This window comes from Scyliorhinus canicula, chromosome 16 (assembly GCF_902713615.1).
Source record: "Scyliorhinus canicula chromosome 16, sScyCan1.1, whole genome shotgun sequence".
NCBI classification, from domain to species: Eukaryota; Metazoa; Chordata; class Chondrichthyes; order Carcharhiniformes; family Scyliorhinidae; genus Scyliorhinus; species Scyliorhinus canicula.
Genome location: NC_052161.1, coordinates 120,436,388 through 120,451,303, shown reverse-complemented (window position 1 = coordinate 120,451,303; position 14,916 = coordinate 120,436,388). Strand labels below are relative to the sequence as shown.

Here is a 14,916-nt window from a genome sequence, read left to right as displayed (position 1 = left end):
TATCCCCCTTAGTTCAGACCAAAATGTGTGATTTCAAGAACAAATTTGATATAGCTCTTGGGACTGAAGGGATCAAGGGATATGGAAGACCAAAATATTGTGATTTCAAGAAGGAATTAGATATAGCTCTTGGGGCTAAAGATTTCCAGGGACCTGAGGAGAAGGCTGGATCAGAGTATTGAATTTGACGATTCAGCCATGATCGTAATGAATGGAGGAGTGTGCTCGAAGAGCTGAATGGCTTAATCCTGCTTCTATTTTCTATGTATGTAATTTTCTCTATATTGTTAGCCCTGTAACATTATCACTCTTCTAGCGTACGCTCTTTTTATTGGTGGGACATCTGCACCTCAAGTTCAAATATAAAACATATAGTGCTTTAACTCATCATTGGATTGTTGTTTTCATTGCATTCTCTTCTATGTATACACCTGAACATAGTTCTTTCTCCCTTTCTTTCCAGGACAGTAATGGTCAGGTTGCAGGTGGTGGTGTCTCTGTTTATTACTCCCATGTTCTGCAGATGCTGTTTTTTAGTTATAGCCAGGGCAAATCCTTTGCTGCCATGCTAAGTCGCACAACATTGGAAGTGCAACGCCTGTTCCCAATCAATATGAAAAGGTCAGTGAACCTAGGGATTGTCTCTAAGGAGATAAGGGACAAATGTTTCTTTTGTCATCTTTGAGGAACCTGCTGAATTAGTTTTACATTTTCTGAGTAATGTGATTACGTTCATTAATTAAATGCCCCAGCAGAGACTGGTTTACAGAATGGTGACCAAAAGCAAAAAAACTAAATGCTGGAAACTTGTGTCAGACAGTGTCTGAGAGAAAGCAGACAGGTTAAAGTTTCAGGTACAGTGTCTTGGCCAGAACAGTGTACATCTGAAATACCAACTTGCATGTTCGCTCCATGGCTGCTTACAGCAAGTGTATTCTGGGCCATGGAGGATAAATATGGACAGTAAGAAGTCTTACTGCTCCGAAAGCTTGTGTTTGAAACAAACCTGTTGGACTTTAACCTGGTGTTGTAAGATTTCTTACTGTGCTCACCCCAGTCCAATGCCGGCATCTCCACATCATGATTAATATGGAGTCAGCTGAAAGTGTCAGACAGCTAAAATCAAATAACCCTATTCATGTCTCTCTCTCTAGTCTACCTCTGTTCTTCCCTTCTCTCCCTTTTGGCTTTTCCTCTTTTTCCATTACTCCCTCTCTTGCCCCTCTTCATTCCTTCCTGCCACCCCCTCCCATGATTTCCCTCCTGCTCTCCCTCCCACGGTCTCTACCTGCTCTGTCCCACACCATCCCCTCTCCCTTTCTTGATGTCAGTCTGTTTCCATGAAGTTTGCATCATCTTTTCAATCCGTGTGGTTCAGTAAATATGGTTCATATTTGTCTTCCTTTATTTTCCTCTCTGCAGTTCAAATGGTGGCAGTGGGAAGACTGTTCCTGCCCTGTGCCAGTGGTCAGAGGTGATGAACCATCCTGGCCTGGTCTGCTGTGTACAACAGACCACAGGAATTCCACTTGTCATCATGGTCAAACCGGATACCTTCCTCATCCAGGAAATCAAAACTCTACCAGCTAAAGCCAAGGTCAGTCACCGTCTCAGAGAATTCAGGCCTTCGACAAACTGTTGTCTGAAAGGACAGAGACATGAATTCAACCATTTAAGTGTTCCTAATTGTAGATTTATTCTGAATCATTTTTTTGGGTACATTCATGTAATTTTCTATCAGCAAAAATACAGAAACCTCTTATGCAGTTTCATGCAGATTATTTTAAATGGGCTCAGTGTAACATAAGAGTACTGGAACCAAGTAATCCTGAGAGAAATGTAATATTTAATCTGGGAAAGAGAGACAAAACTGCAGATATTGCGAAGAGAATTAATGAAATTAGGCTGTTGAGCACCTAATCCACATAGCACTACTCAGCGATTGCAATTTATTTGATTCCGCTACTGGCTTCAGATTCTGCTTTCGTTGCCTTATTGACAGTCGGAGCTGGTGACTCAGTGCAGCGGCTGAGCTAAAGATTGCCACTGCTGTTTTCACTGTTCAGACGACTGAAGGAGGGATACCTCAATCACCCTGCAGCTGAGTTATTCAGCTGAATGTTCTCTGGTGATTTGCCTTCCACAATCCTGTATTCTTTCCCTAAATTGAGAGGTAAGAAAATAAAGTAAAAACACCAAATACTGAAACTATGTGGCTGGAAAAAGAGAAGATAATTAACTGAGGGCAGCACGGTGGCCCAGTGGTTAGCACCGTGGCCTCACGGCACCGAGGTCCCAGGTTTGATCCCAGCTCTGGGTCACTGTCCGTGTAGAGTTTGCACATTCTCCCTGTGTTTGCATGGGTTTCGCCCTCCACAACCCAAACATGAGTAAACTAGGTGGATTAGCCATGCTAAATTGCCCCTTAATTGGAAAAAGTTGAATTGGGTACTCAAAATTTATAAAATTAACAATAAAAATAATTAACTTTCCAGATGGGACATTTCATCAATACTAGCATGGACAGAAACCTCCTTATATGACTGCTCAACATACTAAGGGAAAGGGGGAGAATCATAATTAAAGGTCACAAGTGCAGAAGTGCCAAGTAGTGGAGAGATAGCTGATCGGCATAATACCTTGGGAACGGAGAGTTTTCTGTGTCTCCTTTTCAGTTCCAATGAAGGGTTACTAACTGAATTATCGGCCTGTTCTTTCAGGGTCTCTCTCTCAGTGGCTCATCTTATCCAGTGAGTAGCTGAGCCACACGGAACAGGAAGTTGTCAGTTTTGTGGGTGCTATAGTTAAGTTCAGGAATCCTGGATTAGAGATGGTGTAATTGTCTTAGGTTCCTATTCCAGATCACTGACCAGTGGCCTGTGCTGAATGTTGGGAAGGGACAGGATCATGATTGTCTCTGATGCCTTTATGAAGAAGCAGGTTGTTAGTCTTAGCATTCAGTCAGATTGGCACAGGAACATTAACAATTTACCAGAAGGCACTTAGTGCCCAGGTTCTCATTTTGAGTAGAGACAGCATATTACTGTGAATAGGATATTATATTTATCAGCTGCCTCTTTATAATGCTAGGTATATCCATGCTTGTGACCTCCACGTGTGGTTCTTCATTACTTTGGAGAGTCCTAGAAAATGGGTTGCAGGTGGGCAAGAGTTGCTAGAGTGGGCTGAGGAATCTTTTCTATTCCTTTAAAAGTAGAGTGGGGGGAAGATCTCAAATTTAAGAATGATTAAATTGACGAAGAGGATCTCAGCAGGGTAATTTGTTATAAATGATAAACCTAGGGCAGCATGGTGGCGCAGTGGGTTAGCCCTGCTGCCTCACGGCGCCGAGGTCCCAGGTTCGATCTCGGCTCTGGGTCACTGTCCGTGTGGAGTTTGCACATTCTCCCCTTGTTTGCGTGGGTTTCATCCCCACAACCCAAAGATGTGCAGGATAGGTGGATTGAACCCGCTAAATTGCCCCTTAATTGGAAAAAAAATGAATTGGGTACTCTAAATTTAAAAATGAAATAAATAAATGAAAAAATTGAAGAACAACAGTTACATTGGAGTGGATAGTCAATTCCAGCAAACGCATTTGCAGCATTCAACAGTAGCGAGAAATAGAAAAGCTGAAAATGGTCAGATTAGCAAGTGAACAGTCTTAGCAGAAGGTATTTATAAGAGCGTTGCTTGTTCCCAAATTATAATATTCTTGTGTCCCCACCCCGTCCCCAACACCCGTTTATATTTTAGATCCAGGACATGGTTGCAATTCGCCACACAGCCAGCAATGACCAGCAAAGAACCACTATGATACTCTTGTGTGAGGATGGCAGCCTGCGGATCTACATGGCAAATGTCGAGAATACGTCCTATTGGCTACAGCCTTCGCTGCAGCCCAGCAGTGTCATCAGCATCTTGAAGCCAGTCCGCAAGCGCAAAGCTGTAGCTGCCAGTAAGGTTTTATGTATAGAAATACCCTGCTTAGGTTAAAGGAGAGAGAGAGAGAGAGAGACCGTGAGAAAGTGTATGAATATAGTGATGGCACACTTGTGTATTTCGCGCAGGAAACGTATCCTGGCTAAGCCATCCACACTGTTCTTATGCTTGAAGTGAGCAGGCTGGCCCACTCTTCAGGACCTTTTTAAATAATTCTTGGGGAATGGAGCTTGCTTTCTTTAGTAATATTTTTACTGTTGAGTTACTAAGCCCAGTAATGCATGCGAACAAAATTGATAAATGCAGCTGGAAAGTTGTGAATTAATCATGAGTTGATTCTTACCTCTCTCGACTGAAGCTATTTCTAATCCCTGTGCACTGCCACCTTGTGCAGTGCCACCTTCAAATCTCCTCAGCCAATTCTCCTTGTATCACATGCAAGTAAAGAATAAGGCATGTTCGGAATTTTTCTAATCTTATTTAAAGTGGATGGTGGTGCTGGGACTTGAGCCCCAGGTCTTTCCACTGAGATTTGGCAGCTGCGTCCTTTTCAGTTTTCTATATTCTTGAGATTGGTCATAATTACAAACTATTTGGACCTTGTAATAAAACATAGCACTGCAATATTTGTCCCCATGGTTTTTTGTCTTTAAACATATATCTGCAAAAAACAGACTGCTTGAAATATACAGCAGGTCAATTAGCATCTGAAAGGGTGAGTCAGGTTCATGTTTGAGGTGGTCTCCTTCAACTGACGGATTCTCATTCTGAACAGACAGAATGATTCCACAAGATGTGTATAAAAGTACTGACAACATTAATCACTCACAGTTGAGAATGTATAATATGTTTTGATTCAGAGCTGCATATTTAGATATTTATAAATAAATATAAATCTACACACACACGGGGAGAATGTGCAAACTCCACACGGAGTGACCTGGGGCCGGGATCGAACCCGGGTCCTCGGGGCCATGAGGCAGCAGTGCTAACCACTGTGCCGCAGAGTCGCCCCCCAGAATCTAATAATATTCATGGCCTCCAGTGACTTGCAATACTAAATAATCTTTGAGCTAAATGCATCGATGTACAGCTTGTGCTTGGTGGTTTGAATCGTGCACGAAAGAGCCAGATAAGTTTTTTTTTTCTCAGTAAAAAAACATTCGTAGCATGGTAAGTGTTTTTAGTAGCAACTTGAATAATGAATGAACTATTGATGGGCTTCTTTTGGTGCCTCTGTTTGCAGCAACCCGCACCTCCAGTCAGGTAACATTTCCAATTGATTTCTTTGAGCATAACCAGCAGCTGACGGATGTTGAGTTTGGAGGAAACGACTTGCTCCAGGTGTACAACATGCAACAAATTAAACATCGACTCAACTCCACGGGCATGTATGTTGCCAGCACAAAGGTATGAGTCCACCAGATAGCAATAGCATTAACTCTTTATTAAAAAAAAAAGATTTTGCTCATTTTTGATCTGCTGTCAACTATTTGGCAGATCCCAACCACCCTTCAAAATTTCCATATTGCAAGAGGCGTAAAAAGTGTATTCAGTTGGGCGGCACAGTTGCGCAGTGGTTAACACTGCTGCCTCACGGCGCCGAGGACCCGGGTTCGATCCTGGCCCCGGGTAATTCTCCGTGTGCAGTTTGCACATTCTCCCATGTATCTGCATGGGTCTCACCCCAACAACCCAAAAATGTGCAAGGAACGTGGATTTGCCATGCTAAATTGCCCCTTAATTAGGAAATAAAATTGGGTACTCTAAATTTAAAAAAAGGAAAGTGTATTCAGTGAATATTAGAGGACACCGCACAATGGTGACCAGTTGGTTCACCGTGCTTGCAAAATGGCTCATTAGTTCCATTCTCCTTTTCCCGTAGCCTTGCAAGTTTCTCCTTTTCAAGTATATCTCCAATTCCCTTTTGAAAGTTACCATTGAATCTGGGATGCACTCCAAAACATCATAACCAGCTGTGTGAAGCAAAACAAATCTCCTCATTTTGTGCCTGATATTTTCTTTTGACGATTACATTAAGTCTGTATCCTCTTGGCAATGTTTGGATTGCTTGATCAGGAAGAAAGTTTGTGTGATTATCAACAACCAACAGAACATAATGTGCAAATGCAAGATTGCAGGCAAGTTTACTTAAGTTTGTAGCATGTTGAGTATTTTTGATAACTCATTTTGCCAAGTATAATTACATCCGCAATTTTATTGCAATTTTGGGCCTCCTTTCAAAAGGAAACTGAATTGATATGGGCTCTGAGAACAAAGACCAGAGAAATCTGAGACACAGCTGTGCTTCTTGTAGAAGATAGAACGAGGACAGCAGACAGATTTTTAATATGTTGATAAACTAAAGGCAATGTTAACACTCTTAGAGCACGAGATTTGGAAATCTTAACCAAGACTGATGGTTGGCAATTAGCAGATGCCAAATTCATATCCTGGACATTTTGCTGATTGTTATCGGTGATGTGAGGGGGGGTCGTTTACAGATTTTATGCTGTGTTACCTGTGGAACTACTATTCATTTGAACAACTTGTTTTGGACACATTGCAGCTCCTAAAGCTAACCTGTGAATGATAATTGTCGTGTAGTTGATTTGTGTTGCTAGACATTTGTGTCCTTGCTGTAAATCTGAGTGCAACAAGAAATACCCAGTTCTAATATACTGTTAAGCGTTGACAGCAGCAATTGTTGAAGATGTAACAAGTTGTCTATGACAATGTGCTTATTTTCTACAATGTGCACCATTTTCTACAGCTGAATGTCCAGAAAACCAATGGCAACTTTCTTCTCACAAGAGCATCTGTGCACCTATGATTTTGGCTCAGACCATCATCTCAACTGTCACCTCAGGCAAAGTCTGGAGGGACCAAACATTCATATGCTACTCTGAATTTTCCTTCCCTCAAATCTGGCTGAGTTACAAAGATTGCTTTTATCACCTCCCTCACATTTCTTGGTTTTATCCTTTGCCTTCTCTTCTCGAGGGTTGACTCATGCTGGTCTCTGAGTCCATGTCACCCAAAAGATCTTTGCTTTATATTCTTGCAAAGCTCTACTGGCTCACATGACTCAGAAAATTAATTTAAAAAACTTTACTCTTGGTGATTTTTGGCCAAATATTTGTGCACACAATTCCCAGCTCCATTCCTGGTGTACACCTTATTCTACAGTCTTTCTGCTTCACCATTAATGGATATCTTTCAGCCACTGTGCGACTGCTCTCTAGACGATCTTGTCTAAACATTACCTCCCTATTTTCAACAGCCTCCTAAAATCCTGTTGTTTTTCTATTGTCTGCAGTGTCTTTGAAAATGAACCAGGGTCCAATGTAGAGTAGCATATTGCAGTAATCAGATTCTCATTTAGTTTATTGCTGTTATTTTAAATGTTTGCTGTGGGTTGATGGAAGAGACTGTGGCATGGATAATGCTACAATTGCATATCTTCCCTGTTTGATGTCAGTCTGTAATGGTGGACCAGAGGAAGTTTAATAATTGGGCGAATAGCAAGTAGATATGCATTTGATTTGATCTGTTTTTGGTGTTCAGATTCCATACTTTGTCCTTTACAGCCAGGTGGATTTACAGTGGAAGGTGTCAACAACAATGCCACCATGGTAATGACAGGAATGAGGATCCAGGTTGGGACACAGGCCATTGAGAGAGCACCGTCCTATATTGAGATTTTTGGTCGCACAATGCAATTGAACTTGACGAGAGCTCGTTGGTTTGACTACCCATTTACCCGTGAAGAAGCACTACAGGCTGATAAGAAGCTCACCATTTTTGGTAAGTGATAACTAGCCAATAGAAATGCATGTAATCCAAGTTTATAAAACATGTTACCCTATCAGTGATAGGCAGCATGGTTTTGTGCAGGGAAGGTCATGTCTTACAAACCTAATAGAATTCTTTGAGGAAGTGACAAAGTTAATTGATGAGGGCAGGGCTGTAGATGTCGTATACATGGACTTTAGTAAGGCGTTTGATAAGGTTTCCCATGGCAGGTTGATGGAAAAAGTGAAGTCGTATGGGGTTCAGGGTGTACTAGCTAGATGGATAAAGAACTGGCTGGGCAACAGGAGACAGAGAGTAATGGTGGAAGGGAGTGTCTCAAAATGGAGAAGGGTGACTAGTGGTGTTCCACAGGGATCCGTGCTCGGACCACTGTTGTTTGTGATCTACATAAATGACCTGGAGGAAGGTATTGATGGTCTGATTAGCAAGTTTGCAGATGATACTAAGATTGGTGGAGTTGCAGATAGCGAGGAGGACTGTCGGAGAATACAACAAAATATAGATAGATTGCAGAGTTGGGCAGAGAAATGGCAGATGGAGTTCAATCCAGGCAAATGCGAGGTGATGCATTTTGGAAGACCAAATTCAAGAGCGGACTATATGGTCAATGGAAGGGTCTTGGGGAAAATTGATTTGCAGAGAGATCTGGGAGTTCAGGTCCATTGTACCCTGAAGGTGGCAACGCAGGTTGATAGAGTGGTCAAGAAGGCATACAGCATGCTTGCCTTCATCGGACGGGGTATTGAGTACAAGAGTTGACAGGTCATGTTACAGTTGTATAGGACTTTGGTTCGGCCACATTTGGAATACTGCGTGCAGTTCTGGTCGCCACATTACCAGAAGGATGTGGATGCCTTGGAGAGGGTGCAGAGGAGGTTCACCAGGATGTTGCCTGGTATGGAGGGTGCTAGCTATGAAGAAAGGTTGAGTAGATTAGGATTGTTTTCGTTGGAAAGACGGAGGTTGAGGGGGGACCTGATTGAGGTCTACAAAATTATGAGAGGTATGGACAGGGTGGATAGCAACAAGCTTTTCCCAAGAGTGGGGGTGTCAGTTACAAGGGGTCACGATTTCAAAGTGAGAGGGGGAAAGTTTTTTACGCAGAGGGTGGTGGGTGCCTGGAACGCTTTACCAGCGGAGGTGGTAGAGGCGGGCACGATAGCATCATTTAAGAAGCATCTAGACAGGTATATGAACAGGCGGGAACAGAGGGAAGTAGACCTTGTAAAATAGGAGACAGGTTTAGATAAAGGATCTGGATCGGCGCAGGTTGGGAGGGCCGAAGGGCCTGTTCCTGTGCTGTAATTTTCTTTGTTCTTTGTTCATAAGAGTATCATAGCTGTCTCTCTACACTAACCAGTCGTGCCCTTGGTGAGATTGGCCAAGGTTATGTATTTCTGTATTAACGCCCTGTAACTGTTACACACCTGTTCAGCTCTCGGTCCCAGTTTCTGAACTCAGCCTCGGAGTATACAAGAAACTTCAGCTATTTCTGTTCTTTGGGAATAAGTTCATTGCTGTTCTCCAAGTCTAGAGCTCTGGCAGAGATTTAGGCCCAATCCACCTTTATTTCTTATGCGTTGATGTATCCATCTTGTTTTGTTCAAGACCTTGTTATGTTTCATTTTTATTTCCCTGGCTCTTGCAGTTGGTGCATCGGTTGATCCAGCGGGGGTCACAATGGTCGATTCAATAAAAATCTACGGGAAAACAAAGGAACAATTCGGTTGGCCCGATGAACCTCCAGAGGATTTCCCGTCGGCCTCTGTAAATAATGTCGCTGTTCCAAGTGTTAGCCAGAGTAACAGCACAGGAGAGGTGGACTCAGCCGCTCCAACCTCCACCAGTGGCTCTGTCCTCGAGAGGTAGGCACGAGCTGGAATTGCTTCAAGTTATGTGAACTGCTTATTAACTCCCGGCTCTTCAATTGGTGAGGAACAAATGAAGAATGGTGTATGTAATATTGACAGCATTGTAAATTTGATTCCATTGAATAATAAATGCCAAAATACATTTTGTTGTCCCAGCTTTTGACTCCCAATGGTAAAAAAATTGACGAGGATAATGATGCACAGCAATCGTTTACATGAGAAATGATTTTGTCCTTCTTGCAACATTTGTTCTGTAACCAAAGCCTGGGCATATTAGAGTTTCTTCTTGCTGAACCATGTGTGGCTGTTGTGTGAGAAGCTTTTCATTGCAGCATGATCTCAGACTGTGTCCTGAGCTTGTAGTTCCTGCACAGGTGGATGCATATGTTGCTAGTGTTTCAGTGAACATTTGAATTGGGAAGTATTTAAGATGTACAAATATTTAAAAACAATTACTACTCCTTTCACTTTTCCTCCCTCTGTCCTGTTTAAAACCCTCGGCATATCTGTTCTAATCTCTGCCATGGATACTCGATTTTAGTTCCCTGTGTCCATTCTTGGGTGTATATTGTGGCGATTGTTCCAGGCCAGAGCCCATTACTTATATTGCACTGTTTTCTTTTCATTTCTCTTGACCCCTTTCAGACCTGTCTGCCCTGTTTCTTCCCCTTCCTGTCTTGCCACCTTTATGTTTGCTCCCCTAATTAATAACTTTCACTGTCTCCCGACTATTCCAGACTTTGAGTCCCCATTGAATAAACATTCAGCTACTCCCTATGCCTCTCTTGGCTTCCTCGGAAGGGCCATTGCACACTTTGTACAGGTAGCAAATCCAGCTGCTCATCCTCTCAGCTTGTCAACCTACCCACCCAGTATGTTAGTTGGGAGTTAAATACAACCACCTCCCTGTTCTGTTTCTCTATCCACCAGAGCCGCTTGAACTCCTGTAACAAAATATCAATTACCGAAAACAAGGCCCTTATTTTGAATTCATGCATTGATATTCTTGGAAATTGGAAATTTGGTTTATTGGTGACATCACCTTGCCCTTCACCAAAGCCTCTGAGGCTTACTATACTTCCCACCATCTCTCCTCCACAGGATTAGGGAAAACCCCAAGGCGTTCTACACTTATGTGAGAAATAAGAGGGTGATCACCACCATACCCCCTTCCAACCCTCATTTCCTTTCTGCAGCTGTCAATTTGCTCAACCACGCCCTCAACTCTATCTTCCAATGCCCTTGTGCCCAGAAAGAATATTTGCGCCCTCATCTTGGTTCATCCCCTGGTCTGTCCCCACCTTGGCTCCCACATGTCCAAGGGCTAAATCAATGCATAGCTGGAGCCTAACTGCTTGGCCATCCATCGAGCTAGGCCACATGAGCAATTCTGCCTCAATCACCTCTGCTCAAATTGCTCACAATTCCTGGATTATCCTGGACAACAAAAAATAACAGATTTTTTACATGATCAACCGTCTGCTTAAACCCCTCGCACGTATTTCCTTCACCCTCTCCACCTTCACCTCCCATCAAGCGCTCTTCCTCCCCAACCTTGAATCAACATCTTTCTCTATTTTCTCTCCTATCTCCCTTCTCCAAGCTCATCTTGTCCTTGGGACCTTTTTCCAGCTCTCTTGACCCCATCACAATAAACTGCTAATCACCTAACTTCTCTTCCTGATTCTGATGTTGGCTACCATTGTAAGTGGTTCCTTTTCCTCGGATATTGTTCCCATCAAAACTTCCACTCTCAACTTCTTTGTAAAAGCTCCTGCCCCATTTCCAACCTCCCTTTTGGCTCCTTAAATGTGCTGTTGCCTCACAAATTCATACCCACCTAGGGCAGCACAGTTGCCTCACGGCGCCGAGGTCCCAGGTTCGATCCCGGATCTAGGTCACGTTAGTGTGGAGTTTGCATATTCTCCCCGTGTTTGCGTGGGTTTTGCCCCCACAACCCAAAAGATGTGCAGGATAGGTGGATTGGGTCACACTAAATTGTCCTTAATTGGAAAAAATAAATTGGGTACTCTAAATTTATTTTTAAAAAACAAATCCACACCAACCTTTCCACGTTTGAATCTCTCAACTCTAAATTCCACAGCAGCAAAACAGACCAAATCAAATTCACAAATCACATCTTCTGTGACCATCTATTTTCTCTTCTTGATCTGCCTGCAGTCTTTTGACACTGCTGACTTCTTTAATCCCTCTCAAGTGTTGTCCTTTTAGCTTCCCCACCTTCTTGACTTAGCTCTGCTCTTGACTAGCTAAGAATAGCCAAAACAAGGGCGGAATGTGGCGCAGTGGATAGCACTGGGACTGCGGCGCTGAGGATCCGAGTTCGAATCCCGGCTCTGGGTCACTGTCCGTGTGGAGTTTGCACATTCTCCCCGTGTCTGCGTGGGTTTCACCCCCCACAACCCAAAGATATGGAGATAGGTGGATTGGACAGACTACATTGCCCCTGAAGGGAAAAAAAAATAATTGGGTACTCTAAATTTATTTAAAAATGAATAGCCAAAGCATCTCCTACAAAGGTTTATCTTTGCATCTTCTCACTGTTTTCTCCAGTGTCCACCAAGGAATGATCACGCGCTTCTTATCTACATGCTACCCCACAGTTATATCATCCGACCGTGTGTATGCTAACAATAGCTGACGCTATGTTACTTGACCTCTTCATTTCCTTTTTGTTATCAGACTGCTTGTCCAACACCCGGACAGCTACAGTTTCCTTCGACTAAACACTGGGTAACCAAAAGCTTTGTCAGTGGCCCCACAACAAATTCCATACCTTTACCATTGATTCCATCCCCCTCCCCCACCTCTCTCTGGTTGAACGAGACTGTTTGCAACTGTGCCATCCTATTCTACCCTGAGCTGAGCATTTGATCCTTATCAAAAGACCACCTAGTTCAGCCCCCGTTTCTCCAAAATCCTTAGTCATTTCTTTGAACTATTCCAGTGGTTCTTGACCAGGCTCCTACCCTCTGTAAATTTAATGTAATTGAAAACTCTATTGACTGCATCGAGACTGTTCACCGATCTCTTCTATGCCTACGCTGGCCAATGCCTCAAAATTCTCAGCCACATGTTTAAATCCCTGGATACCTGCAATCTTTTGAAAACCTTCTCTTCACACCCCTGCCCCGCCAACCCCAAAATCTTCTTTGACTCTGGTTTTACGTACATCTACCCACCATCCTCACTTTGTCTTTGTCTAACCTTGACAGTTGCGCATTCGACCTAAAACCATGGAATCCCATCTCTCAACCCTTTCTTCTCTCTCCCTATTGATATCATCCCTGAAAATTCCTCTTTATCACTTTCCATTTTCTCATCTTTTGGGATAAAGGTCAAATTGGGTTAGATGGTGTGGTAATGTCACTAGACTAGCAGTCCAGAGACCCAGACTGATGCTCTGGGGAAATGGGTTCAAATTCTTCAACAACAGCTGGTGCAATTTAAAATTCGATTAATAAAATTTGGAATCAAAAGCTAGTCCCAGTAATGGTGACCATGAAACTGTTGTTGAAAAATCCATCTGGTTCATTGATGTCTTTTAGGGAAGGAAATTTGCCGTCCTTACCTGCTCAGGCCTACATGTGCTTGACTCTTAATTGCCCTCTGGAATGACCAATTAAACCACTCGGTTCAAGGACAACCAGGGATAGGCAGCAAAAGCTGGCCCATATTTCATGAAAGAATAGAGAGAAAAAAATGACTGATTATGCCTCAGCCCAGCACTTGTGGATTTTTTTTCTATTTAAGGCACCGTAGAAATGCACTTTGTTGACCAAGGAAAGAGATTGAGTAAACTTTTTATTTTAAATTTAGAGTACCCAATTCACATTTTCCAATTAAGGGGCAATTTTAGAGTGGCCAATCCACCAACCTGCACATCTTTTGGGTTGTAGGTGCGAAACCCACGCAGACATGGGGCGAATGTGCAAACTCCACATGGATAGTGACCCAGGGCAGGGATCAAACCTGGGACCTCGGCGCCATGAGGCAGTAGTGCTAACCACTGCACCACTGTGCTGCCGCGATTGAGTAAATTTGAGGATATGGGGCATCTCTCAGTTAAGACTCAAAGAGGGGCACAAAATTATGTTTATTTTCTTGCTTCAAAGCATTAATGATAGTTCAACATCTCCAGATGTTTAAAAAGAACTGTGGCCAATTTAATATCTGAAAGGAAATTTAAAATGTAAGTCTCAGATCGGCAAATTTTGAACTACAAAGAGTTTGTTTGCACCTTGGCAAATACAGGAATCAAGGTTTAGGGGAAACCAGGGGCGAAATTCTCCCAAAACGGGAGAAATCGTAAAACTGCCGTAAAACCCGGGCGGGTTTTACGGCAGCGCGCCCCTTCCCGACGGGGGACCGATTCTGGTCCCCCGTCGGGGCTAGCAGCCCGACGTCGGAGGCTCCGACAAGTCGGGCTTAACGAAAATCGTTAAGCCCGCTTGCCGGAGTTAGCGCCGGCTGACGCGTCATATGACGTCAGCCGCGCATGCGCAGGTGGGAAGACTCCACCCGCGCATGCGCGGGCCGGGTTGCCCCTCAACCGCCCCGCGTATTGATACTGCGGGGCGGCGGAAGGACAAATAGTGCGCGGGCATCGGGCCCGCTGCCCGCGATCGGTGCCCACCGATCGCGGGCCCATGGCACCCTTGGCACGGCCGTGGTACTGCCGTGCCAATCGGTGCCATGGTTATTTTTTGCGAGTTTGTCACGACGTTTTTACGAACGGCAGGACCAGGTGTGTTTGCCGTTCGTAAAAAGGTCGTAAAGGGCTGGGACTTCGGCCCTTCTAACAGCTGAGAATCGCTGCCGGCCGTAAAAAAACGGCGGCAGCGATTCTTGTCGGGATTTCGGCGGGGGGGGGGGGGGAGAATAGCGGGAGGGCGTCAAAAAAGTCGGGAAGGCCCTCCCCCTATTCTCCCACCCGTCGTGGGGGGGGGAGAATTTCGCCCCAGATCTTTAAATATTGAGTCTATAATGGGGAAGGGGAAATGAGGGTAATCTGATACTCAAGTTATCAGTAGCAAGTATGTCAAGGACTTAAAACAAATTGATATGTTTCCTGAGTGGCTTCAGCTTGTCAGGTATTGCTACAGGGGTTGTGAATGTTGTAGGGTTTTTCTGAAAGGTAACAGACAGGTTATACACCAGTCCTACACACTCTAAAAGTGGAGACAAGACTGTGCTTTTTAAAACCGCAGTATGTTTCTCCATTTGAAATTGAAACCTCCAGAGGGATTCCCCCCCAAACGTATTT

At 43.8% G+C, this 14,916-nt stretch overlaps 1 protein-coding gene across 1 annotated transcript in view; it reads left to right on the top strand.

Annotated features, from left to right (window-relative positions):
• ubr4 (ubiquitin protein ligase E3 component n-recognin 4) overlaps nt 1–14,916 on the top strand; it is a 207,540-nt gene that overhangs the window by 87,612 nt on the left and 105,012 nt on the right. Inside the window, 6 exon segments of the mRNA XM_038822101.1 lie at nt 464–621; nt 1,423–1,597; nt 3,757–3,958; nt 5,189–5,352; nt 7,533–7,749; nt 9,407–9,623. Of these exon segments, the coding sequence (XP_038678029.1) occupies nt 464–621; nt 1,423–1,597; nt 3,757–3,958; nt 5,189–5,352; nt 7,533–7,749; nt 9,407–9,623 (1,133 nt within the window).